The sequence below is a fragment of the Chiloscyllium punctatum genome, chromosome 36 (assembly GCF_047496795.1).
Source record: "Chiloscyllium punctatum isolate Juve2018m chromosome 36, sChiPun1.3, whole genome shotgun sequence".
Taxonomy (NCBI): Eukaryota; Metazoa; Chordata; class Chondrichthyes; order Orectolobiformes; family Hemiscylliidae; genus Chiloscyllium; species Chiloscyllium punctatum.
The window spans coordinates 60,701,068-60,728,251 of record NC_092774.1 but is presented as its reverse complement, the minus strand read 5'-3'; the positions used below and the strand labels follow the sequence as shown (position 1 = coordinate 60,728,251).

General features: G+C 46.9%; 1 protein-coding gene across 5 annotated transcripts in view; it reads right to left on the bottom strand.

The window, feature by feature from the left end:
* Positions 1-23,560: 23,560 nt before the first annotated feature.
* Positions 23,561-27,184, bottom strand: part of LOC140460563 (uncharacterized) — a 28,914-nt gene continuing 25,290 nt past the window's right edge. For 2 of the 5 annotated variants that reach the window (XM_072555151.1, XM_072555152.1), the window contains one exon: positions 23,561-25,457. In XM_072555151.1, the coding sequence (XP_072411252.1) occupies positions 23,658-25,085 (1,428 nt within the window). In that variant the 5' untranslated portion in view covers positions 25,086-25,457 and the 3' untranslated portion in view covers positions 23,561-23,657. Of the gene's footprint in view, positions 25,458-25,757; positions 26,006-26,749; positions 26,836-26,863; positions 26,947-27,184 lie in introns of those variants that run through there. The other 3 variants (XM_072555154.1, XM_072555155.1, XM_072555153.1) reach the window with 3 other exon arrangements.

The following is a 27,184-nucleotide window of genomic DNA, read 5'->3' as shown; positions in this document are numbered from 1 at the left end:
AGGAGCAGCAATTAATGTTTTATATGCTGATGCATTGTTTTGGAACTTTAGATTAAAAAATCAAGACAACAGCAATTTCAAAATGGAGAAAGACAGCCAAAGGCAGCAAGCACATGGTCTGTAAGGGAGAGAGAGAGAGAGAAAGAAACGTATACTATGAACAGATACAGCAGTGAATCTGCATAGTAACTGCCTTTGCTGTTTGAAATCATGTATCTCTGGACATCTTGGAAAAATTAACAAACAACAAAATTCACAGCTGATCTTGGAGGAACATGTGTAGGAGAGCTCACAGCACAGGAACAGATTACTGCATAGTTTTTAACGTGTAACCTTGCCATAAGTCTGCAGTAGTGAATAGAGTGGGTTCTTTCTTGATTATATGTTTTGAGATTTTAGAAGTTCACCAGCGAGTCCACAACAGGGAATGGCTGATCACCTGCTCCAGGCACAGGAAGGGATTCATCAATTCTTCCAGCCTGCAGACGCACTAGCGGGTCCGCACCAGGCACAGCATGCTCACCTGCTGTCAGTGCGGGAAGGGCATCACCCCCTCCTCCCACCTGCGGAGGCACCAGTGAGTTTATGTGCCATCACAGGGTGATTAAAGGAACAAGGGCCGAGTACCATTATCGACTGGACTATCAAACCAGTTCTGGGAACTCCTCGGGACTCCTGGGTTTGAATCCCACCACAGCAGATGGCGGAATTGGAATTCAGTCAGAAATCTGGAATTCAGAATCTAATGATGAAATCATTTTCTGGGGAAAGAAAACCCTCTGATTCACTCATGTTAGAGTCTGTCTGCAACACAATCTTGAGTCAGATTGGTTCTGTTACCAAAGTAGGGATTTATAACATGTCACATGGATTGTGTGCTTTTTGAGCAAAATATAATGTATCTGCAAATAAAATTCTGCAATTGCAATTTCACCCCATAACCTGATGTGTGTGCATGCATGAGAGTGTGTGTGTTTGTGCATAAGAGCATGTGTTTGCTTTCGACCATGCTTGGTAACGTGTGTGAGTAATGGGGTACAAGTCTGTGTGAGTGGGGTCACTTGTAGTGTGACATGAAACCAAGCTCCCTGTTGAGGCCATCCTCATGGGTTCCATACTTGGCTATCAGTTATAAAACACACATTGGAGAGGGCAGGGTGGGGCTTGTCTTTCAATTTGCAGAAGGTGGGAGGCTCTGGATGCTGTGATCCAGGGCAAACACATCATGGAGGACATTCGTTCAGAGAGATGGAGCTGGAAGCCAGGCTGCAGACATGTTGAGGGTAAAGTGGGAAAGTTAACCAGGCACCTTATTCTGGGAGATGGTCATTCCCTTCTGGAGAGAGCCTTTTGTTTGCATCAGTGGACAGGGTCAGGAGGGTGTAAGTGCAGGTCTGGTAGGTAAAGGGAATCTGAGAGAGGGCTGCAGGTGGTAGGAGCTAACTGGTTGGGCAGTGGGAGTAAAAACAACATTGGGGAGGGGGAGGTGGTGGTAAGGGACAGAACAGTGACAGGGATGGTCTCCGTTCTGTGCAGTTGTCAGCAGGAGCACAGATGGCATTGGTGTCTGTTTGGTGCCAGGATTCAGGAACTGATGTGCTCAGGGCTGGAGAAGTGGGAAAGGGAGGTTGCAGTGGGTATGGTCCAACAATGTCAGGAGGAGAGAGCCTCTGCTGAGGGTACATGAGAAGTTAGAAACTACTAGGACAAAGCAGAACATGAAAGCTCTGCGTGGCACAGTGGCTCAGTGGTTCGTACCACTGACTCACAATCGCAGGGACCTGGGTTCAGTCCCACTCTTGAGCAGCTGTCTGTGTGGACTTTAACACGTTCTCACCCTTCTGTCTGGGTGCAGTTCAGGGTGGATTGGCCGTGCTAAAGTGTCCACATATGTGCAACCGAGGGTCGGTTAACCATGGGGAACTGCAGGAAAAACGGGTGGGTCTGGATGGGATACTGTTTGGAAGGTCAGTCTGAATTTTATGGGCCAAATGGCCTAGCGGGATTATATGATTCTACTGCATTTGCCAAGCATCTATTGAGAAACAATTGCCTCAGGTCTGCTGTGGGTGGAGTGGGTTCCAATTCACGAAACACTGACACCAGTCCTGAGGAAGGTGGAATTTGTGCTGTTAGTCCCCCAACCATTTGGTCCCTGTCCACTCTCTCTCCTCACACTCTGCACCTCCCAATTCTCTGTGCTCAGCCTTCTTCTCTCTCTTCCCCTCATTTTCTGCACCCCACCCTCTGTCCCCTGTCATTTTCTCTCTCTCTCTACCCCACTCCCCTGTCCATTCTCCCTCCCTTCTACCATACTTTCTCGTGCCCTCTTTGATTGCTGTATCTCTTTCTCAGGAAAGAGAGAGAATCGATAGTGATGACTCTACCTGGAAGACAGGGGTGCGCAAGAAATGGCTGATCTTTAAAATTAAGAACAGCTAAAATGATATATTCAGAAACATTGTTAACATCTAAAAGCATATTAATTTATTTTTTAAAAAGCTGCAGTCATGTTTCTGAAACTTGCATTGAAATAGACGCATAGAGTCATACAGCACAGAAACAGATCCTTCAGTCCAACTCGCCCATCCCCTCCAGATCTCCTAAATTGATCTAGTGACCCATTTGACAGCATTTCGCCCATATCTCTCTCACACCTTCCTATTCAGATACCCATCCTGACCCTGATGCCTTTCAAACGTTGTAATTGTAGCAGCCTCCACCACTTCCTCTGGGCAGCTCATTCCATACACACACCACACTCTACATGAAAGTTACCCCTTAGGACCGTTTTAAATCTTTCCCCTCTCACCCTTAACCTATGCCGTCTATATTTGGACTTCCTCTACCCTGGGGAAAAGACATACAAAGCCGGACGAAATTCCAAAGGAATAAAATGTCGAGCCACAGGGAAAAATAAAATTGTGGCTGCAGCTTTTTTTCTCCTATTGACATTTGGACGCTTAAAATCTGTCAGTATCGCCAGCACCTCCACAGAGCATACTGCGCATGCTTCTCAGTGTCAGCGACAACAGCGCATTTTCTGCGGTGTCAGCAACAACTGCGCATGTACTATGGTGTCAGCACAACTGCGCATGTACTGCGGTGTCAGCAAAAGCACTGAGCATGCTCGTCGCTGTCCGCGGAAACGGCGCTTGACTTTCTTCTGAAGGACCAATGGTGAGACCCGGAGGACCAGAAGGAGCCTGGTCCTCCTGCCATTCAGAGCCGCCTCTGTCTGAACGCGGAAGTTGGGCTGTGAGTTTCTGAAGTTGCTGTTGTTCCTCTCTCTTTGAATGAAGGTTGAGCTTCACCCCAGACTGCAACTCTGTCCAACATCTGTGGGCACGGCATTCTCTTTTCTCACCCACTTTTTCATTTATTTTTCGTTCTGGGATTCAGTTGCTGACTTGCACGAACTGAAGGGAAAGGGAGTGAATCCAGGGAGGGGACAGACTCTGTAAAAGTTGATCCAGGTCTGTGTCTCAATTGGCAAACGCATGGCAAATGCAGGACCACAATGTAAAGTTAAAGCCTCTTGCTTTAAAAAAAGGCAGAAAGGAGGTGCATAGTTTAAATGATAATATATTGGTATGTGGAGAAAGTGAGGACTGCAGATGCTAAAGATCAGAGTCAAGTGTGGTGCTTGAAAAGCACAGCAGGTTAGGCAGCATCCGAGGAGCAGGAGAGTCGACGTTTTGACCACGAGCCCTTCATCAGGAATGATGTGTGGATGTACAAAGGGACCTCAGTGTCCTTCTACACCAGTCAATGCCAGTTGTCAGACAGGTGCAGAAGCAGTCAGCAAGGCAAGAGGAATTGAGTTCAAAAATGGGGATGACTTCCTGTAATTAGGGGGGTCATTGAATATATTCAAGGCTGAGGTCATCTGACTTCTGAACAACAAAGAAGTGGATGGTTATAGGGGAAGGCAAGAAAATGGTTTTGAGACCATTACAGAATCATACAGCACAGAAATAGACCATTCAGTCCAACTAGTCCATGCTATGTTCACATACTAAACTAATCCCACCTGCCAGTGTTTGGCCCATATCCCTCTGTCACAAAGCTGGTCCTTTTTCTAAAAGCTGGTCCTTCTTCTCAAGGATACCGTGTCCTTGGTTTTTTTCAGAGTGGTGGTAAAACGGCCCCGGTCTCCAAAACGGGTGGTTTAGTACAGAAATTAAAAGGGTATTAGTCGGCTTTTTTGTTTATATGTCAACAGATGATACTCTAGGCCCAAGCTTTTATGTTTTCGAAGTGACCTGCATAATGAAAGACGAGTGATCTGTCGTGAAAGCTGAGGCCTTGTTTGAGTGAGTTCAGCAGTGGACTGTGGAGAAAGGTTGTCAAACTCACTCTCGTTCTGCTCTTGTAACTTCGACCTGTAAGCCTCTGTTTCAGTTTTCCTGTATGTTTAAGGGGTTTGTTTATTGGGACTGTTGTGTACATTTGGAACAGCATAATTAAGTCTAGTTTAGATAGACTGAGTTCTGTAGGTACTCTATATTCTGTTTTTTGTTTCATTCTGTATTCTTGTGAATACATTTATCTGTTATAAATCCTGGTAGTCAACCTAGCTAACTTTGGGTAATTTTCACTGTGCACTTACTGAAACAAATCACAAAGTTACGGTCTGCGCTGCCTGCTTAAGAATGTTTTGAGTGGTCTGGCTAGTCCATAACACGTCCAAAACTTTCCCATTCATGTCCTTATCCAAATGTCTTTTAAACGTTGTAACTGTACCTGCATCCCCGCTTCCTCTGGATATTCATTCCACATACGAACCATTCTCTATGGGAAAACAAAGGTGTCCCTCCTGTCTTTTTAAAATCTTTCTCCACTCACCTTCAAAATTTGCTCCCTAACCTTGAAACCCCCACTCTAAGAAAAGGAGACCCATCATTCACCTCATCTATACCCCTCATGACTTTATAAAGCTTGATAAGATCACCTCTCAACCTCCTATGCTCCAGTGAAAAAGGTCCCAGCCTATCCACCAAGATGTAGGTATATTCATATCCAGTTCAATGTTGGTGCAGGCTTGAAAGATCAAATGGCCTACTCCTGCTCCCAGTTCTCTCTCACTATGTCCAGGACAGCAAGAGACCATAAGACCTAGGAGCAGAAATTAGGCCATTCAGCCAATCAGGTCTGCTCCACCATTCAATCATGGCTGACAAGTTTCTCAATCCCATTCTCTTGCTTTCTCCCCGCAACACTCAATATCCTTGATACACAAGAACCTATTTATCTCTGTCTTGAATATACTCAGTGACTTGTCCAACACAGTCTCGGTGGCAATGAATTCCATCGGTTTCGCACTCTCTGGCTACAAAGGTTTCCCCTTTATCTGCGTTCTAAAAGGTCTTCCCTTTACTCTAAGGCTGTGCCCTTGGGACCTAGTCTCTCCTACCAATGGAAACATCTCCCCAACATCCACCCTGTCCAGGCCAGTCAGTATTCTGTATGTTTCAATTAGATCCCCCAAGCGTGGGCTGTAAATCAGGGTAAACCAGACCCTGCAGGATGAGGTACAGCACGGATTAGGTTCAGCAAAGTGAGAATGGAGGGAGAATGTGGGGATGGAGATTTTCAGCGTTTAGGAAATAAGAGAGGAAAGAAAGTTCAATCTAAATTAGAATTGAATGGATGGGCTGATGGGTCGAGGAGTGGCAGATAAAGTTTTATTTAGATAAATGTGAGGTGTTGTGTTTTGGAAAGGCACATCAAGGCAGGATTTACACACTTCATGGTAAGGCCGTGGAGAGTGTTCCTGCATCAAGAGACCATGGAGTGCAGATTTGTAGTTCTGTGAAAGTGGAGGCACAGGTTGACACGGTACTGAAGAAAGCGTTTGGTGGCGCTTGCCTTTATTGCGCAGAGCATTGAGTACGGGAGTCGGGAGTCATGTTATGGCTGTACATGACATTAGTCAGACCACTTTTGGAATACTGCATTCAGTTCTGGTCTCCTATGTTAGAAAGATGTTGTGAAACTTTAAAAGAGGTTGGAAATGATTTAGAAGGATGTTTCCAGAGTTGGAGGGTTTGAGTTATAGGGAGAGGCTGAAATGACTGCGGCTGTTTTCCCTGGAGTGTAGGAGGCTGAGAGATTACCTTATAGAGGTTTATAAGGGGCATGGATAGGAGTCCAAAACGAGGGAGAGAGAAAAAGAAATTTACATTGCAGGGAATCTGCACAGTTACTGGACATTGCAGTGTATCTGGGAAAGGTTAATGAACAGCAAAATTCACAGCTGACCATGGAGGAACCTGTGTGGGGGAGCTCACAGAACAGGAACAGAGAAGTGTATAGTCTTTAATGTGTAACCCAGCTGTAAGTCTGCAGTCGTGAATGGAGTGGATTCTTTCTTGATTATATGTTTTACTGACATCTGTCTCTTGATTAAATTTAAAAAATATAAACCACAAGTACTGTGTTAGCCCAGAGCACTTTTTTAGAGCAAAAAGACGGTGCTGTTTTCTGGGTCTGTAGATTGTGAAGGCCTTTATGAGAGTTATGTGCTCTTCCTGTCAGATGTGGGAGATTAGGGAGAGTATCCATGTTACTGGTGATAATGTCTGCAGTAAGTGTGTTTGCTTGCAAATCCTATTGGATCGTGTGGATAAGTTGAAGCAACAGTTAGAGGTAATGAGGAATTTACAAGACCTGGGGGTATGATGGTTTGGCAATGATAGGCAGGGAGAAAAGCCGCAGCTACAGTCAGGGAGATGGGTTAACTCCAGGAAAGATAGGAGGGGTAGGCAGGTAGTGCAGGAGTCTTCTGTGACTGTCCCCATTTCAAACAAGTCTGCTGTTTTGGAAAGTGTAGTGGGTGATGGTCTCTCAGGGAATGTAGCACGAACAGCCAAGTTTCTGGTCTCGAGACATGCTCTCATGCAATGAGGGGAACGTCGGGTTCCAAGTGATCAATTATGATAAGGGGCTCTCTAGTCAGAGGTACAAACTGACGCTTCTGTGGTTAACAGTGAAAAATCAGAATGGTGTGTCGCCTCCCTGGTGCCAGGATCAAGGATGTCTCCGAGAGGGTGCAGAATGTTCTCAAAAGGGAGAGGGACCGGTTGGAGGTCATTGTACACATTGGAACCAATTACATAGGAAGGGAAAAGGATGCGGTTCTGAAGGGAAAGTGTGGAAAGTCAGGCACGAATTTTAAAAAAAAGAGGTCCTCGAATCGAGGAAAATCTGGATTACTGCCAGTACTACGAGCTAGTGAGAGTTGGAATAGAGAGGATAGAGCAGATGAATGCATGGCTAAGGAGTTGGTGCATGGGAGAAGGGTTCACATTTTTGGATCATTGGAATTTCTTCTGGGGTAGATATGACCTGTACAAGAAGGATAGATTGCACCTGAGTATTGGAAGAGTGCTAATATACTGGCTGGGAAATTTGCAAGAGCTGCTCGGAAGGAATTAAACTAGCAAGGTGAGTGCGTGGGGAGGTACCCAGGGAAATAGTGAGGAAAGAGATCAATCTGAGACTGGTACAGTTGGGAAAGGGAGTGATTCAAACAGTCAGGTCAGGAAGAGACAAAGCAGAGAGCAAGGTAGGACTGACAAATTAAACTGCATTTACTTCATTGCAAGAGGCCGAACAGGGAAGGCAGATGAACTCAGGGTATGATTAGGAAGATAGGATATGATATCATAGCAATTATAGAAAAGTGACTCAGGGATGAGCAGGACTGGCAGCTTAATGTTTCAGGATACAAATGCTACAGGAAGGATAGAAAGGGAGGCAAGAGATGAGGGAGAGTGGTGTTTTTGATAAGGGATAGTATTCCTGTTGGACTTAAGGAGGATATTCCTAGGAATACATCCAGGAAGGTTATTTGGTTGGAACTGAGAAATAAGGAAGGGATGATCACCTTATTGGGATTGTGTTGTCGACACCATCATGGTCAGTGGGAAATTGAGAAACAAATTTGTATGGAGATTTGAGTTACCTGTAAGAGTAATAGGATGGTTATTGTTAGGGATTTTAACTTTTCAAACATAAACTGGGATTGCCATAGTGCTACGGGTTTAGATGGAGAGCAATTTGTTAGAAACGGGCCTAAGGGGAAAGTTTTCATGCAGAAGGTGGTGTGTGTACAAAGCTGCTAGAGGAAGTGGTGGGTGCTGGTACAATTATGACATTTAAAAGGCATCTGGATAGGTATATGAATAGGAGGAGTTTAGAGGGTTATTGGCCAAATGCTGGCAAATGGAATTAGATTAATTTTGGATATCTGGTCGACATGGATGAGTTGGACCAAAGGGTATGTTTCTGTGCTGTGTCTCTCTCTGACTCTGGCTTGCCACTAACGTTTGCCACGTCTCTATGGTCAGTTTCTTTCTGGTGTCGGTGTCAATACCTTGTTGTCTCATTCCGACCCCACCTCCCCCCGGATTGACAGTGATGACTTTTGTAATCTCTTTTTACAGACTCTCTGAAGATGGAAGTTTCAAAATCAACAGCTTATGCTTGACTCTCCTGCTCCTCAGATGCTGCCTGACCTGCTGTGTTTTTCCAACGCTACACTTTTTGACTCTGATCTCCAGCATCTGCAGTCATCATTGTCTGACAGTCACTCAATCCATCGGGACAGCAAAGATTTTCAACTCTGATTCTGTGAGATGGAGCAATGCTTTTTGGTTCCTGTTTCATAATGTTTTCAGCATCAGTGGGACTGGAGGAGAGACCCTACTGTTGCAGTGCACTGAGTGTGGAGCCAGAAACAGTTATACGGCCTGGAAAGAGGAATTCACACCGGGGAGGGGCTGTACACACGTTTGTGTGCGGCTGAAGCTTCAGCCGTGGAGAAACCAGAGGAATCCTGCCCCATGGAGAAACGGTGGAAGTGTGGCGACTGTGGGAAATGCTTCAGTTTCCCGTCTGCCCTGGAGACTCATCGGCGCAGTCACACTGGGGAGAGACCATAAGACTTAGGAGTGGAAGTAAGGCCATTTGGCCCATCGATCCACTCCGCCATTCAATCATGGCTGATGGGCATTTCAACTCCACTTACCCGCATTCTCCCAGTAGCCCTTAGATTCTTGTTGTCTTGAGGAATTATCAATCTCTGCCTTGAAGACATTTAGCGTCCCGGCCTCCACTGCACTCTGCGGCAATGAATTCCACAGACCCACCACTCTCTGGCTGAAGAAATGTCTCCGTGTTTCTGTTCTGAATTGACCCCCTCTAATTTTAAGGCTGTGTCCACGGGTCCTAGTCTCCTCACCTAACGGAAACAATTTCCTAGCGTCCACCCTTTCCAAGCCATGTATTATCTTGTAAGTCTCTATTAAGTCTCCCCTTAATCTTCTAAACTCCAATGAATACAATCCCAGGATCCTCAGCCGTTCCTCATATGTTAGACCAACCATTCCAGGGATCTTCTGTGTGAATCTCCGCTGGACACGTTCCAGTGCCAGTATATCCTTCCTGAGGTGTGGGGACCAAAACTGGACACAGTACTCCAAATGGGGCCGAACCAGAGTTTTATAAAGTCTCAGTCGCACAATGGTGCTTTTATATTCCAACCCTCTTGAGATAAGTGACCACATTGCATTCGCTTTCTTAATCACGGACTCAACCTGCATGTTGACCTTTAGAGAATCCTCGACTAGCACTCCCAGATCCCTTTATACTTTGGCTTTACGAATTTTCTCACCGTTTGGAAAGTAGTCTATGCTTTTATTCTTTTTGCCAAAGTGCAAGACCTCGCATTTGTTCACGTTGAATTCCATCAGCCATTTCCTGGACCACTCTCCCAAACTGTCTAGATCGTTCTGTAGCCTCCCCACTTCCTCAGTACTACCTGCCTGTCCACCTAACTTCGTATCATCTGCAAACTTCGCTAGAATGCCCCCAGTCCCTTCATCCAGATCATTAATATATAATGCGAACAGCTGTGGCCCCAACACTGAACCCTGCGGGACACCGCTCATCACCGGCTGCCATTCCGAAACCATTCCCCTGCCCAGAGTGCGGGAAGTGCTTTACCAGCTCCTCCAACCTGCTGGCCCACCAGTGGATCCATACTGTGGAGAGTCCATTCTCCTGCCCCGAGTGTGAGAAGAGCTTTGCCCAGGCCTCTATCCTTGTTGTCCACCAGCAGGTCCACACTGGGGTGAGATCCTTCCCCTGCCCTGAGTGCGGGAAGGCCTTCAGCAAATCCTCCAACCTGCTGACCCACCGGCGGGTCCACATCGGGGAGAGGCCCTTCAGCTGCCCCGAGTGCAGGAAGGCCTTCAGCAATTCCCCCACCCTGCTGAGGCATCAGTGAGTCCTCACCGGGGAGAGGCCGTTCCCCTGCCCTGAGTGTGGGAAGGGCTTTAAACGCTCCTCTGACCTGCTGGACCACCAGCGGGTCCACACGGGGGAGAGACCATTCAGCTGTCCTGAGTGCGGGAAGGGCTTTACCCAGGCCTCCAACCTGCTGAGGCACCAGCGGGTCCACACCGGGGAGAGGCCGTTCCCCTGCCCCAAGTGCAGACGGAGGTTCACGTCGTCCAGTAACTTGCAGAGACACCAGAGGGGGCACCAGCAGATTCCGCTGGTGACGCTGATGTGGGTCACTCCCAGGACTGAACCTCCTGCCCGTTCTGACAGTGGGTGCAGTGGGAGCGTCAGCGAGCTCTCTTTGTTTTCTGCTAGACAGCACCCCCACACCCCTCCCATCTTCCCTCAACCCCAGGTTGGCTCACAGGTGGCACAGTAGCTCAGTGATTAGTGCCACTGTGTCACATCGCCAGGGACCGGGGTTCGATTCCACCCTCAGGGTGACTGTCTTTGTGGAGTTTGCACATTCTTCCCCCCCCATGTCTGCAAGGGTTTCCTCTGGGTGCTCCCACAATCCAAACATGAGCAAGTGAATTAGCCAAGCTAAATTGTCCCAGAGTGTTCAGGGATGTGTAGGTGCAGTGTATTGTTTAGGGGGTAATGTAGACTAATGGGGTAGGGGAATGGGTCTGGGTGGGTTACTCTTCAGATGGTCGGTGTGGACTTGTTGGGTTGAAGGGCCTGTTTCCCTGTAGGGATTCTGTGAGCTTTGCTTGCAGTGCTGCTCACTGAGCCCGGGACTGCACGTTCCCACTGAAGTGATCCGCACAAACCTCAGATGGCATCCAAACCAATGTACCAAACTAAAGGGGTAGTCATGGGCACCCGCATGGGACCCAGCTATGCCTGCCTCTTTGTTGGGTACGTGGAACAGTCCATTTTCCTCAGCTACACCTATTTCTCCAGTACATTGATGACCATATTGGTGCCACTTCATGCTCTCATAAGGAGTTGAACAGTTCTTCATCTTTATCGACACCTTTCACCCCGACCTCAAATTCACTTGGACCATCTCCCTTTCCATGACCTCTCCATCTCTGGCTACCGACTAACCATGGACATCTACTACAAGCCCACCGACTCCCACAGCTACCGAAATTACGCCTCCTCCCACCCCACCTCCTGTAAAAACGCAATCCCTTATTCCCAATTCCTCCACCGCATCTGTTCCCAGGATGACCAATTCCACCGTAGAAAATCCCAGAGGGCCTCCTCCTTCCAAGTTCGCAATTTCTCTTCCCACATGGTCGACAATGCCCTCCAGTACATCTCCACATCCTGCAACACCGCCCTTGAACCCCACCTCTCCCAACCGAACAAGGACAGAACCCACCCCTAACCGTCCTCAACTTCCACCCCACCAACCTCCAGATACATCACATCAGCCTCTGCTACCTACAAACGGACCCCACCACCAGGTATATTTTTCTCTCCCCACCCCGACCAGCATTCCAGAGAGGCCATTTCCTCTGCGACTCCCTCGTCAGGTCCATGCGCCCACAACCAGCCCACACCCCAGTCCCGGCCCCTTCCCCGCCACCACAGGAAGTGTAAAACATGTGTCCATACCATTCCTGACACCTCCATCCAAAGCCCCAAAGGATCCTTCCACATCTGACAGAAATTTACCTCAACCTCCACCAGTGTCATCCATTGCATCCAATGTGGTCTTCTTTACGTCGGGGAGACAGGACACCAACTTGTGGATTGTTTCAGAGAACCACTCTGGGACACCCATAAACCCCACCGCCCTGTGGCTGAACACTTCAACTTCCCCTCCCATTCCATCAAGATCATTGAGGTCCTGGGCTGTCTCCATCGCCAAACCCTTACCACCTGACGCCTGGAGGAAGAACACCTCTTATTCCACCTTGGGACCCTGCAACCACATGGGATCAATGTGGAATTCAAAAGTTTCCTCATGTATCCTCCTCCTCCTCCTCCTCCTCTTCCCCCCTCCCACCTTCTCACAGCCCCAAGTCTCCACTCGGCCTCTTGACCTGTCCATCACCTTTCCCATCTATCCGCCCCACACTCCTCTCCGACCAATCATCTTCATCTGCTTATCGCATTCTCAGCTACCTTCTCCCCAACACCACCACCCCCCCTTCCATTTATCTCTCAGCGCTCCCGGCCCACAAGCCTCATTGCTGATGAAGGGTTTATGCCCTAAACGTCAATTCTCCTGCTCCTTGGATGCTGCCTGACCTGCTGTGCTTTTCCAGCACCACACTCCCGACTCTGTCCCCCTGTGTTGTCAGAGATATAGGACCTGCTCCAAACTGATCCACAATCCAGTTGATGGGACAGGAAACCGCTTCCTTTCTCGAGACAAGTCTCCCGAAGAGAACTTGCTGGCTAACTGATGTACTGAACTTCACAGTGCCCCACTGCTCTCAGTTATCTGGAAGGTGTCCACACGTGCCTAAGGTGGTGCTCGAGACCTTTAATATCTCTTTGGGATTGATCCCCATTCATTTAAGGCTGTGCAGTCATACAGCCTGGAAACAGACCGTTCAGTACATGATCCCCAACTAAACTAGTCCCACCTGCCTGCTCCTGGCCCTTATTCGATAGTCATAGTCATAGAGAGGCACAGGACGGAAACAAACCATTTAATCCAACTCATCCATGCTGACCAGATATCCTAATATAATCCTTCCGAAGGATGCAGGATTAAGGGTTCTCTTTGTCAAGAGACCTTAACAAGCTGTAGTAATGGACTCAAAGTATGCGATTATATTTCATCTCATATTTTAGAGACATGGTAACTCGATTTAGCCTGTCTACAATAATATATATAAAGAGGGGATCATAACACAGGTAATGGAAAAATGAATAAGTAATGGAAGGGGTGGGGGGCGGACTAGCAGCTAAAATAGTGAAATGGGGGGATTTCATTCAAACCTAATTTAGAGGTATGTATGAAAATATAAAGACTGCAGTACTGAACATGACAGTAAAATATCCCTTTCAGAAAGTAGCATGTGCAAGAAATCAGACAGAGATACATAAAATCCCGACAGTACAGAAAGAGGCCATTTGTCCCATTGAGCCTGCACTGACACACCAAAGATCATCCCACCCCAGGATCATCCCATTCTCCTGCATTTAGTATGACTAATCCACAGAACCGACACATCACAGAGCAATTTCGCATGGTCAATCCACCTAACCTGCACATCTTTGGACTGTGGAAGGAAACCCATGCAGACAGGGAGAACATGCAAACTCCATACAGACACTCACCTGAGGCTGGAATTGAACCTACGTCCCTAGTGCTGTGAGGTAGCAATGCCAAGCACTGTGCCACCCCAATATGATATAAAATTTAAACAAATGCTCTAAGCTGCAAATTTGTCCATGTGAAGAACTTACTGCAAATGATTTGAAGCAAGATCCATATGAATTGGTGTTTTGGGAGACATCCAGAACATATTTCATTAATGATTGAAAATCTTCGACCTTTGGAATGGTCTGCGAGAGAGAATGTTGGAGTCAGATTCAATTATGGAATTCAAAAGATAGTTGGATCATTAAACTGAAAAGGAAAGTAATCAGTGTTCGGTGAAGAGTAGCACTGGATACTGTGGTGATTATAATTAGGTCAGTCAGGTGAGTTCCCTTATTGGGGGTGATCACCTGCTCTTCTTAACATTTCACTTCAATAACCTTAAGATTCCCAAAATCTGTCGGGAGCTTTCTCTGTTCAAGTGTCCACTCGAGTGACTCAGTGTCAAATTTTGTTTATCAATTGTTTCTCTGATATCTCATGAGAGGGGCAATGATATTAACAGTGGTAACTAAATAGTTGTGGGTCATAATGTGCTCAAGTGAGAAAAAATAAACTGACCATTCTTAAATACTCATTTTCAAACCATGGAAATAAAATTAATGTTTGGAAAATATGCAACTTGTCATGTATTAAGAAGATCAGAAATAGGAATGGGAATAGGTAATTGACTGTTGAGATGATCTGTCTTTCATCACCATCCATGGCTGATCATTTATCTGAATTCTCTTTCCTGCACGTTTTGTTTTCCATGTCTTCACCTGATGAAGAGGCTACGCTCCAAGCGCGTGCGATTTCAAATAGACGTGTTGGACTATAGTTGTGTGACTTATGACTGAAAAAAGTTGAGTATGGTATTACACAGACTGGAGCAGTGGGATTTAAACCTGAGCCTCAGGGCTCCATGGGAGACTACAGCTGCATCACAAAAAAAACCCTCTGTAGTAAATAGGTCCTCTTCTGTTGAATGAGAGGAAACACCTTCCTCCTCAACATGAGACATGACCACTGTACCCCCACAGGCCATTACAGTAAATTGAGTCCATCTCCTGTTGAATGAATGAGTGAGAACACCTTCCTCCTGAACCCCTCGAGTCCATTGTAATAAAGGGGCGGGGACAGTGAAGGGCCTGTGAACCTCTCCACCAATCCCAAAGGCTGCGGTCGGTGCGGACGAATCGGAGAGTGACATTCCGGGTTGTGACTTCCTTTTTAACGGCAAAGCCGGCCGCCATTGGTCAGGTGGAGTAAGGTGCGCTCTGATTGGGCGGGGCGTGGATGACGCGCATCACTGAAGGTGGAGACGGAAAGAAGAAGAAAAACAAAGATGGCGGCGCGAGGCTGCGGTTTTCTCATCGACTCAGCGGGCGGTTTCTGACGGAGGGAGGGGGGCAGACAGGCATCGTTTACCTCAGAAAATACCTTTAAAATACATTTCAAATTAAAGCCAGAACTTTTCAAACAAAAGTTGTGAAGAAAAGGAGACAGTTCCCGGTGGGGTTTATTGTTTATTTTTGTATAATTTCCGGGGCCCGGGAAGGGGGAGGTGACGGTTACCGGGTGAACGAGAAAACAAATTAAAAATGTCGGCGGTGGAGGAGAGAGAGCCGGCGCCCGCGGCATCTTCGGCGGCGGCCGGAGCCCAGGAGCTCAACAACCCCCCGGAGCTGGAGGAAGGTCCGAGCTCCAAGAAGCGGGGGCTCCGGCTGGAGGCTGGATTTGCTCAAGGCTTGTATCTATTAACTTATTTAAATGGTACCTACTGTATGGGGCTATGGTTTACATTAAAACCGGAGGATCATGTCAGAGCGTTTGTTTATATTTAGCAGTTGTAGTTGGTAAAATACACTCCCTGGAGGAGCACCTTCTATGATGCTGCATTTCTTGCCTTCTGCCCTTCCCCCATTTGTTATCTCACATCTTGATTTTACATTTTATTTGGTCAAATTTAATTTCATATTAATGAGACTTGGTATTCTCTGTGTGTAATTAATTTGTTTGTTGGATTATTGTAAGAAAAAAATAGTGGTGTCATGTCATTTCTGATGTCAGAGTTTGACATTGAATGTGCAGATGTGAATATCAGTAAATTGTGAAAATAAATCAAGAACTTGTGGTTCGAACAAAAAAAGCAGTTCACTGATATTAAGGGCATTGTCTCATTTAAGGATGATGACTTGAGTCTGACCAACAAACCGTTTCATGTAGTCACCCAATTTAATTAAAATTTTCTTTAACTTAATTAAAGAAAATAACTCTGGCAATCTAAGATTTGTACAATTTGTTTATAAGATTTATTTATATGTCCATTGCTCTCAATGTGGTCTCTGCCACATTAGGGAGACTGGACGCCAACTTGCAGAACATTTCAGGGAACAGCTCTGGGACACCAAAACTAAACAACCCCACCGCCTTGTGGCTGAATGCTTTAACTCCCCCTCCCAATCCGTCAAGGACACGCAAGTACTCTGCTGCCTCCCCCTTCAAGCTCTAGGTACCTGACACTTGTGGGAAGAACACCTCGTCTTCTGCCTTGGGACCCACTAACTACATAGGATCAATGTAGATTTCACCAGTTTCCTTATTTCCCCTCCCCTTCCCCCACACCACACACCTTGTCCCAGATCCAGAGTTGAAAAATGTGGTACTGGAATAATGCCGAGAGGCCATGCCTCTTGGAATTCCCTGGCTGTTCTCTGGCATGGCACTCATCCACAGATTCTATCAACAAACAGATTGACCTGGACCCAATATACCGGCCACTGCAGTTGGAACTGACAAAGGGAAGCGGCAGAGACAAACCACTATAAATGCCGGAGGAAACATCACAGAAGCACTTCACAAGAGGCTCCCAAGCACTGAGGATATCACCTAGACAGGGGATGAAACATCTGCAACAAAAATTCCCAGCTCGGCAAACACAATCACAACAAGCACCCGAGCTACAAATCTTCTCAAACTTTGAATTGAGCATTGGAGTTGGGACATCCTATTGCAACTGTCACACATGTCACACAACACAAGGCATGGTCCTTCTCTGACTGACCATCCCTTTGAATATCGGGGGAAGACACCCCTTTAATTGTAACATTCAGGAAAGATGCCTTACTTCAACAAAAATGTGCTGTGCTGTGCTCATAGATGCTTGGACAGAGAAAGGAAGTTGCAGTCTGGGGTGAAGCTCAATATTCATTCAGAGAGAGAGAGGAGCAGCAGTAGCTTCAGAAGCTCATGGTCCAACTTGTGCATTCAGACAATTGTTGGGGGTGAGGGGGCTCTTCTGGGCAAAATCTGGGAATGAAGCAATGTCTCCACCTTTCCATTCCTTATCCTGGGAGGGAGAGAGAAGGGGGGAAGCACTGTTCACTTGCAGCAACGGGAGGCAGAGATTATGAATCCAAGCAGGGCGCAGACTCTGCAAAAGTCAGTTTCAGTCGGCTTCTTCTGAAATATTGTGTGCAATTCTGGTCTCCCGCCTATAGGCAGGATGCTGTGAAACTTGAAAGGATTCAGAGAAGAGTCACAAGGCTGTTGCCAGGGTAGGAGGGTTTGAACTACAAGGAGAGGCTGAATAAGATGGGGCTGTTTTCCCTCGAGCATCGCAGGCTGAGTGTGTGTTTTTTAAAGAGGTTTATAAAAACTTGAGGAGTGTTGACGGGGTGAGTAGACAAGGTCTTTTCCCTGGGATAAGGGGAGTGCAGAACTAGAGGGCATAGGTTTAGGGCGAACGGGGAAAAATTTAAAAGGGACCTTGCAGTTAACCTTTTTTTGCAGAGGGTTGTGTGTGTATGGAATGAGCTGCCAGAGGAAGTGGTGAAGGCATCTGGATGGGTATATGAAAAGGAAGGGTTTAGATGGATATGGACCAAGTGATGGCAAATGGAACTAGACTAATTTTGGATAGCCGGTCGGCATGGACAAGTTAGATTGAAGGATCTGTTTCTGTGCTTTATGTCTCTGACTCTGTGACTGGTGAAAAGCGTTGGCATTCGTCGAAACATTTATGCAACAGAAAATTATAAGAGGGTAAAGATAAGCCTCACGTCGTTGATCCATGAATCCTGGTTGTATGGATGTATTTCCAGTAATAGAGTCAGTATAGCATGGAAGGAGTCCAAAAGACGGCTTCTTTTACAAAAAGTCACACTTAAAACTTAAATCTGAATCTTCTGGAAATGTAACACAACCGTGCGTTAATATAAGACAGATAAGTCTGGGGTATATGTTACATATTTGATGGAATGTTTAAGGCTCTAAAAGCATGATGTGCAGTGTTTTTGGGCTCATAATATTGTACTGCAGAATATTGTATATCTTCAGTAAGAAGATACCACATGATAGATGTTCATTCAGCAACTTGAGTGAACTCTTCATGGAGTATGCAATCCACCACATTACCCTGCTGTATACATTTACATATAGATCAGCACAAAGATCTTGGGTATTAAGAGAGGAAATAATGTTCCACAGAAACTAGAATTGTGTGTTCTGATTTTCTATTGTGGACTGACAGCAATGACCTTTATAATATTCCTGTGGAAAGAGATTGCAAGAGAAGAATTTAGAGGCAGAAATCTCAGACCAAACAAGTCTGACAGTTGCTTGATTCACCAGGACTTGGATATTGATGGCCTTGTAAACAAAGGGGAGAAGGTCTGCCTGCTTTGTTAGGTTTTAAACGTCAGTGTGACTGGAGACTCAGAGTCTCACATACCCACACACCAGAGTCGTGACTAGAACATGCTTTACAGACTGAATGAGAGAGTCCTCCAATAATCAGAGGGTTCACCAGTAACACCACGCATATGCTGTAAGTGTGAGCGAGTTTCAACTGATTGTTGAACCTGGAGAAATATGAGGACACCTGCACCTTGGAGAAATCATGAAAATGCAGGGAGTGTAGGAACGGTTTCCCTTCCCCGCCTGCGCGATATTCATCAGCATTTGCACACCGGGCAGCGGCCATTCACCTGCATTCAGCACAGGAAAGGCTCCACTCAGTCGCATCACCTCTTGGTCCACACCGGGGAGAAACTGCTCATCTGCCCTGTATGCTGAAGCAGATGAAGGACATTTTTTATCCTGGATGGAGCATACTGCAGGTATACCTGAAATAGATACATTTGTCTCTGTCCCATTGAGTCTCCAGCACAGGGCCAGGCCAAGCTGCTCAATTGGTCTCTGTGTTTATTCTCCACCGGAGCCTCCATCCACCCCTCTTCATTGCTCCCCCATCTCCCCTCCATCAGCATAAAGGTATCCCCCACTTTTCGAAAGTTCACTTTACACTACTTCACTTTTACAAAAGACCTACATTAATACCTGTTCTCACAAACCAAAAGAAATCTGAAGAGGATTGTCGCTTTTACAAAGAAAGCCATAATATAAATTAATTCATGGTAATTGCTTCTTTGCTTTCGGCCATTTCGGCTTATGAAAGGAACACTCTACTTTCAAATAGTGGGGGAAAGCTGTATCAATACAATACAGCACAGTCTCAGGCCCTTCTTATTTAGTTTAGGCACCACCTCCAAGCATGTGCTAATTCTTAATCCTTACTTAGATCTGCTATTTATTGCCCATGTGTGGTTTCTGTTCCTCTGTTCAGCTCCCGTTCATGCGTCTATCAAGATACATCTTAAACGTTGTTAAGGTGCCTGCTTCCACTACTTGCACTGGCAGTGCGTTCCAGAAACCCATCATCCCTCTGTGTAAATTCCCCACCCCCACCACTTCTCCCCCAAACAGTCCCCCTCTCACCTTGAACCTCTTTTAGTTGACTTTTCCACTTTGGAGGGAAAAAAACACCTCTGACTATCACAGAATCCCTCCAGCGTGGAAACAGACCATTCAGCCCAACAAGTCAACACTGGCCCTCTAAAGATTAACACGTGGAGCCCCGTTTTCTTACCCCCATTATCGACTTTTACTCCTGACTAACGCACCGAACTTTCACATCCCTGAGCATTGGGGCAATTTACACACAGACGATCCAACTTAACCTGCCTCTCCCTGGACGCTATGGGTAATTTAGCTTCGCTAATCCTAACCGATACAAGTTTGGATTGTAGGAGGAAGCCGGAGCACCCGGAGGAAGCCCACACAGACACGGGAGGTGGGGTGCAGGGACAATCTGCCAACTCCACACAGATAGTTGCCTGACACTAAAATCGAACGCAGGTGTGCAGAATAAACAGCTGTAATGTAACTCTTACACTGAAGGAAGCGTGCTGTGTACCTTCTTGACCACCATGCCTACCTGCATTACCACTTCCACGGATCTATATGCCCAGATCCCTCTGTATGCCAGTGCTCCTATGTGTTCTGCCATTTATCTTACAATTCTTATATTTTCTTCGTCTCTATCGAGCTTCACCTTAACTGCCTTTCTCTCTTCATCTCTTTTTTCCTCCTCCTCACCCCTCCACACATCAGCATATCATAAGACCATAGGAGCAGAAATTAGGCCATTCAGCCCATTGAGTCTGCTTCGCCATTCAATCACGGCTGATACGTTTCTCAACCCCATTCTCCTCGTAACCCTTGAACCCTTTGATACTCAAGAACCGATCTATCTCAGTCTTAAATATACTCAGTAACTCGGCCTCCGCAGCCTTCTGTGGCGGTGAATTCCATAGATTCACCACACTCTGGCTTAAGAAGTTTCTCTTGCCTCGGTTCTAAAGGGTCTTCCCTTGACGCGAAGGCTGAGCCCTCAGGTTCTAGTCTCTCCTCCGAATGGAAACATCTTCCCAACATCCACGCCGTTCATTATTCTGTACGTTTCCATTAGATCCCCTCTCATCCTTCTGAACTCCATGAAGTATAAACCTAGAGTCCTCTAATGTTCTTTATATGTTAAAGTCTTCATTCCTGGACCATTCTTGTGAACCACGTCTGAACATGTTCCAGGGCCAGTACATCCTATCTGAGATATGGGGCCCAAATCGACATACAGTACTCCAATTGTGGCCTGACCGGAGCCTCTCAGAGCCTCAGAAGTACATCCCTGCTTTTATATTCAAGTCTGATCAAAATATTTACCTTCCTAACCACTAACTCAAGCTGCAAGTTTACCTTGAGAGAATCCTGGAGTAGAACTCCATAGTCTCTTTGCACATCAGATTTCTGAATTTTCTCCCCATAATCCTTCTGTTCCAGAGTAGCAGCAGAGATTTCCAGACACCTCGATTGTTTTCAGGGATACCAAAGGATCTTGGGAATTGCCAGTATCTCAGGCGAAGGCAGATGGGAATGTGGTGTGGTCCTTTAAACTGCAGAACTTTCCAAATTCCCTGAGTCAGCAGGAACTCTTTCTGGACCAAGAAACAAAACGGCCACTGAGAAACTGCTACATCAGAAGACCTCAGAGGCAGAAATTAGGCCATTCAGCCCATTGAATGGTGGAGTAGATTCAATCATTCTAAAGTATCAAGGGTTACGGGGAGAATTGGGTTGAGAAACATATCAGCCATGATTGAATAGTGGAGCAGACTCAATGGGCTGAATGGCCTAATTTCTGCTAGTTAACCATCCCTGGGAAGAAGGACGCAAAACAACAAGCTGTTTCCTGGGACAGATGAGCTAAGTGTTTAATAAGCTCATGACAAAAGGACAATTAAGTTTGTCTGTGGAAGGAAGGCCCTGACGTAAAGGGGTTTTTTTGCAGGAAAGGCTGTACCAAGCAAACCACTAAACCTCGAGGATAAGAAGGTAAGCGACAGACCGGAGATCTCCAGAAATGTGGGGAGGTGGTGTTAGAATCTAAAGAAGCATCACATCACAGATTTGAAAGCGAGGAATCTCCACCAGAATTCAACTCCAGAATGATGTGGCAGCAGTACTTGGAAGAAGAATGCTGCATTGAATCCCTGGACACTTCCAGAGACAGATACTTTTGGTGGAAACTCAGTTAAATTCTGCCATCAATTGGGTGATAGCCAAATTGTGAGGTTGAACTTGGTTACTTGAGGAGTTTTATTTTTGGTTGCTACATACAATAAAGTGTAAATCATTGTTTCAGCAGTTAATTGTGTGCAGTTTCTGAGTTAAGAGCCAAATTAAGGCGATTCACCCACAACCACAGAGAGAGGCTGGGATTCATGTTGACTCCATTGCATTCAGCAGTACATCACGTCAATACTCTTAAAAAGCGAAGGCTGACAGCACCACCTTTCTCAAACAGAAACTCCCAGAGGAGCGTGTCACCTAATAATCTGTAAAATTAGCATTAAAAGTGGTGTAAACGTCTCTAGTGATAAGAATAAATCCCCAACACTTTAAAATCAACAATCAGCTATTTATTTGTCCAACTCTCACGTTGAACAAAACTATGAACAAACTGGATACAGGCCAGGAGCAGATGGGTGGCACTAGTTTAGTTCGGGATTATGGACTGGTTGGTCTGATTCCAGGCTGCATGACTCCATAGCACGGAATGAATGGGGATCCATCCCAAAGATAATAAAGGTTTCAAGCACCACCTTAGGCAAATGTGTGGACTCCCTCCAGATAACTGAGGGCAGCTGGGTACTGTGAGGGTCAGTACATCAGTCAGCCAGCCAGTTCTTTCCAGGAGACTTGTCTCTCAAGAAAGGAAGTGGTTTCCTGTCCCATCAGCCAGATTATCCAGTTTGGATTAGGTCCTATATTTCCAACAAAATATGTAGACAGGGCAGTGTCTATAACAAATATGTTATTAAACTTGGAAGAGTGCTGAAGACATACACAAGGATGTTACCAGGATTCAAGGGTCTCTGTAAAAGGGAGAGGTTGGACAAGCTAAGATATTTTTATTTAGAGCATGAGAGACTGAGAGAGGCCCTGAGAGAAGTGAAGAGATCGTGAGAGGATGAATGCACTCAGACCTTTACTCCAGGGTTGGGGAAGTGAGGGCTAGAGGGCATCAGTTTAAGGTTCGAGGAAAAAGAATAAAAGGGAATGTGAGGGGCAATGTTTCTTTTTATGCAGAAGGTGGTACACATATGGAATGAAATGCCAGCGGAAGTGGTTGAGGTGGGTCGATTAACAACATTTAAAAAGACATTTGGACAAATACGTGGATAGGAAAGGTATGGAAGGAAATGGGCCAAGTGCAGGGAAATGGGCTTAGTGTTGATGGACAGTTTGTTCGGCGTGGACCATGTTGGGCTGAAGGGCCTGTCTCCTGCTGTGGGACTCTATGATTCGCATCTCTTTGTCGGTCCGACAGTTTTGAGTTTCCAAATGAACATCTCACTAAATCAGGCCGAATAAAATCCAATCTAATTCGTCAACTCTGATGCAGAGGTGCTGGTGTTGAATTGGGGTGGACAAGGTCAGAAGTCACATGGCACCAGATGAAGTGATGAAGGAGCAGCACTCGTGAAAAAGCAATGCTCCTAAAGCTTGTGATTTCAAATAAACTTGTTGCACTCTAACATGGTGTCATGTGACTTCTTCAACTCTGGGTTTGTCTCAAACTTGATGGGATACTTTGTCCAACTCGGCATATTTTATCAATATTGCTTGGAGGAATTTTTTTGAAAGAATAGATTCCCTACAGTATGGAAACAGGCCCTTTGGCCCAACAAGTCCACATTGGCCCTCCGCAGAGTAACCCAGCCAGACCCATTCCCCTATCCCTATTCCTCTACATTTACCCCTGTAATGCACCACACCTACACATCCCTGAACACTATGGGACAATTTAGATGGGCCAATCCATCCTAACCTGCACACCTTTAGACCATGGGAAGGAAACCAGAGCACTCAGAGGAAACCCATACAGACGTGCTGGGGCGGGGTGGGGGGGTGGGGGGGGGGCATCGTGAAAGCTACACACAGACTGTCACCCCGAGTGTGGAATTGAACCCAGGTCAGCATCGTGAGGCAGTGGTACTAACCACGGAGTCACCATGCCACCCCTGAGCCATGTAGGTGGGCTTGTTGGGGGGGGGGGGGAAAGAGGGTGGTGCGAGTCCAGCACAAAACAAAAAAAAGCTCACTGCACCCACTGTCAGAATGGGCCGGAGGTTCAGCCTTGGGAGTGACCCACAGCAGTGTCACTGGTGGAATCTGATTGTTGGATGCACTGGTGCCCCTGCTGGTGCCTCCGCAGGTTGCAGAACAACGTGAACCTCCACCCACAGTCAGGGCAGGCAAACGGCTTCTCCCCGGTGTGAACCCATTGGTGGGCCAGCAGGTTGGAGGAGCGGGTGAACCCCTTCCCACACTCGGGGCAGCTGAATAGCCTTTTTCTGGTGTGGACCCGCCGGTGGGACAACAGGTCAGAGGAATTGCTGAAGGCCTTACAACACTCAGAGCAGTCAAAAGGCCTCTCCCCCGTGTGGACCCGCTGGTGTCTCAGTAGGGTGGAGGTACTGCTGAAGACCTTCCCGCACTTGGGGCAGCTGAAGGGCCTCTCCCCCGTGTGGACCCGCTGATGGGCAAGCAGGTTGGAGGACTTATTGAAGGCCTTCCCACACTCTGGGCAGCTGAAGGGCCTCTCCCCCGTATGGACCCGCTGATGGGAGAGCAGGTTGGAGGAATTGCTGAAGGCCTTCCCACACTCTGGGCAGCTGAAGGGCCTCTCCCCCGTGTGGACCCGCTGATGGGCCAGCAGGTGGGACGATTTCCTGAAGGCCTTCCCACATTCTGGGCAGCTGAAGGGCCTCTCCCCAGTGTGGATTCGCCGGTGGGTCAGCAGGGAGGAGGAATAGCTGAAGGCCTTCCCGCACTCGGGGCAGCTGAAGGGCCTCTCCCCCGTGTGGATTCGCTGGTGGGTCAGCAGGAAGGAGGAATAGCTGAAGGCCTTCCCGCACTCTGGGCAGCTGAAGGGCCTCTCCCCCGTGTGGATCTGCTGATGGGCCAGCAGGTGGGACGATTTCCTGAAGGCCTTCCCACACTCTGGGCAGCTGAAGGGCCTCTCCCCTGTGTGGATTCGCCGGTGGGTCAGCAGGGAGGAGGAACAGCTGAAGGCCTTCCCGCACTCTGGGCAGCTGAAGGGCCTCTCTCCCGTATGGACCCGCTGATGGGCCAGCAGGATGGAGGAATTGCTGAAGGCCTTCCTACACTCTGGGCAGCTGAAGGGCCTCTCCCCCGTGTGGACTCGCCAGTGCGTCAGCAGGTTGGAGGAGTCGCTGAAGGCTTTCCCGCACTCATGGCAACTGAAGAGCCTCTCCCCTGCGTGACATCGCTGGTGGGTCTGGAGGTTGTCCACCCAAGTGAACCCTTTCCCGCACACGGAGCAGTAAAACGTCCTCTCACCAGTGCGTATATGCTGGTGGGCTAGCAGGACACAGGAGCAAGTAAAGCCCTTTGCCCGCTTGGGGCAGGAGAATGGCCTCTTCCCAGTGTGATTGCACTGATGAGCCGCCAGGACAGATGGGACACAGATGTCCTTCCCACAGTCGCCACAATTCCATAGTTTCTCAACAGGTTGTGTTTCCTCTGATTTCTCCATGGCCGAAGCTTCAGCTGCACACACACGTGTACAACCCCACCATGAATTCTTCTTTCCAGGCAGTAGAGTTGTTTCAGGCTCCACACTCAGTGCGCTGCAACAGTAGGGTCTTTCAACCAGTGCCCCCCGTACTCAAACAGGAACCAAAAAGAAAGCTTTGCTCCTTCTCACAGAATCATAGTTGAAAATTGTTGTGGTCCTGATGGACTGAGTAACTGTCAGACAATGACGTGAAAGGGAGGACTGGAGACGCTGGAGAGTCAGTCAAAAACTGCGTCGCTGGAAAAGCGCAGCATCAGAGAAGCAGGAGAATCAACATTTTGAACATCAGCCCTTTATCTGTTGACTTTGAAACTTCTGTCTTCAGATAGTCTGTAAGAAAAGATTACAAAAGTCATCACTGCCAGTCCGGTTAAGAATGAGATATCAAGGCATTGACACTGACACCAGAGAGAAACTGTACATGCAGATGTGGCAAATGTTAATGGCAAGCCAGAGTGATAGAGATATTAGGCACAGAAACAGACCCTTTAGTCTAATTCATCCTTGCCAACTAGATAACCTAACCTAATCTCGGCCGATTTGCCAGTATTTGGCCCATATCGTCTAAACCCTTCCTAATCGTATACCCATCCAGATGCCTTTTAATGTCATAATTGTACCAGCACCCACCACTTCCTCTGACAGCTCTTTCCTTAAACACGCCACTTTCTGCATGAAAGACTCATCCCTTAGGTTCCTTTGTTAAGTTCTTTTGCTTGAGCTTCTTACACTGCAATACGCCAACTTCTGTGAACAACCAAACTTTATTAAGTACAGTACAAGCTGTGGAGAAACTCTTAACACTCTTCGCAATGCTGGTACACAACAGTACCAAAAAAAAACAAATCCCTTAAACAAAGTAAAACTGAAACAGAGGCTTACAGTTGAAGTTAGAAGGGCAGAAGGAGACAATGTTGGCAGCCTTTCTCCACATAGACCACTGCTTAACTCACCCAAACGAGACTTCAGCTTTCAGGACTGACCACGCCCCTTTCGTAAAAGCTTTGGCCTCAAGTCTCATCTGTTCACATATAACCAAAAATGCCTCCCAATACCGTTTTTCATCTCTGTACTAAACCAGGCGCTTCAGAGCCCGGGTCTTTTTACCACCCCCCTGAAAAAAAACCAAGGACACAGCATCCTTGAGAAGAAGGACCAGCTTTTAGTACAAGGACCAGCTTTGTGACAGAGGGATATAGGCCCAACACTGGCAGGTTGGATTAGATTAGTTTGAGAACATAGCATGGAGTAGTTGGACTGAAGGGACTGTTTCTGTGCTGTTTGACTCAGTAACTGTTCTGCAATGGTCTGAAAACCATTTTCTTGCCTTCCCCCATAAACATCCAATTCTTTGTTGCTCCAAAATCAGATGAACTCAGCCTTGAATATATTCAATGATCCCATAACTGCAGGAAGGCGTCCCCACTTCTGAACTCAATTCCTCTTGCTAATATACCACTTGCCTTGCTCACTACTTGCTGCAACTGTCTGACAATTTGCACTGACTGGATTAGAAGGACGCAGAGGCCCCTTTGTTCATCCACACATCATTGCTGATGAAAGGCTCGAGCCTGAAATGTCAATTCTCCTGTATTTGCCATTGAAAAAAGACCTGAACTAACTTTCCCAGAGTCTGTCCTCTCCCTGGATTCACTCCGTTTCCCTTCAGTCCCTGCAAGTCAATAGCTCAACCCCGGAACGGAAAAGGGGTTGAGAAAAGAGTGTGTTGGACTCACAGCAGCAACTTCAGAAATTCATGGTCCAACATCCGCATCCAGACGATGGGTTTACTGTGATTGGCAGGAGGATCAGTCGCCATCCAGTCCTCCAGAGCTTCTCATTGGTCCATCAAAACAAGGTCACGGAGTGTTTCCGCTTGTTGCGTGAGCATGCATAATGTTTTGCTGACACCGTGGCACATGCGCAGTGCATTGCTGACACCGAGTAGCATGCGCAGTATGGAGATGTTGGCATTACGGACAGATTTTCAAAGTTAAAAATCACACAATGCCACGTTGCCGCCCAACAGGTTTATCTGGAATCACTAGTTTTGGAAG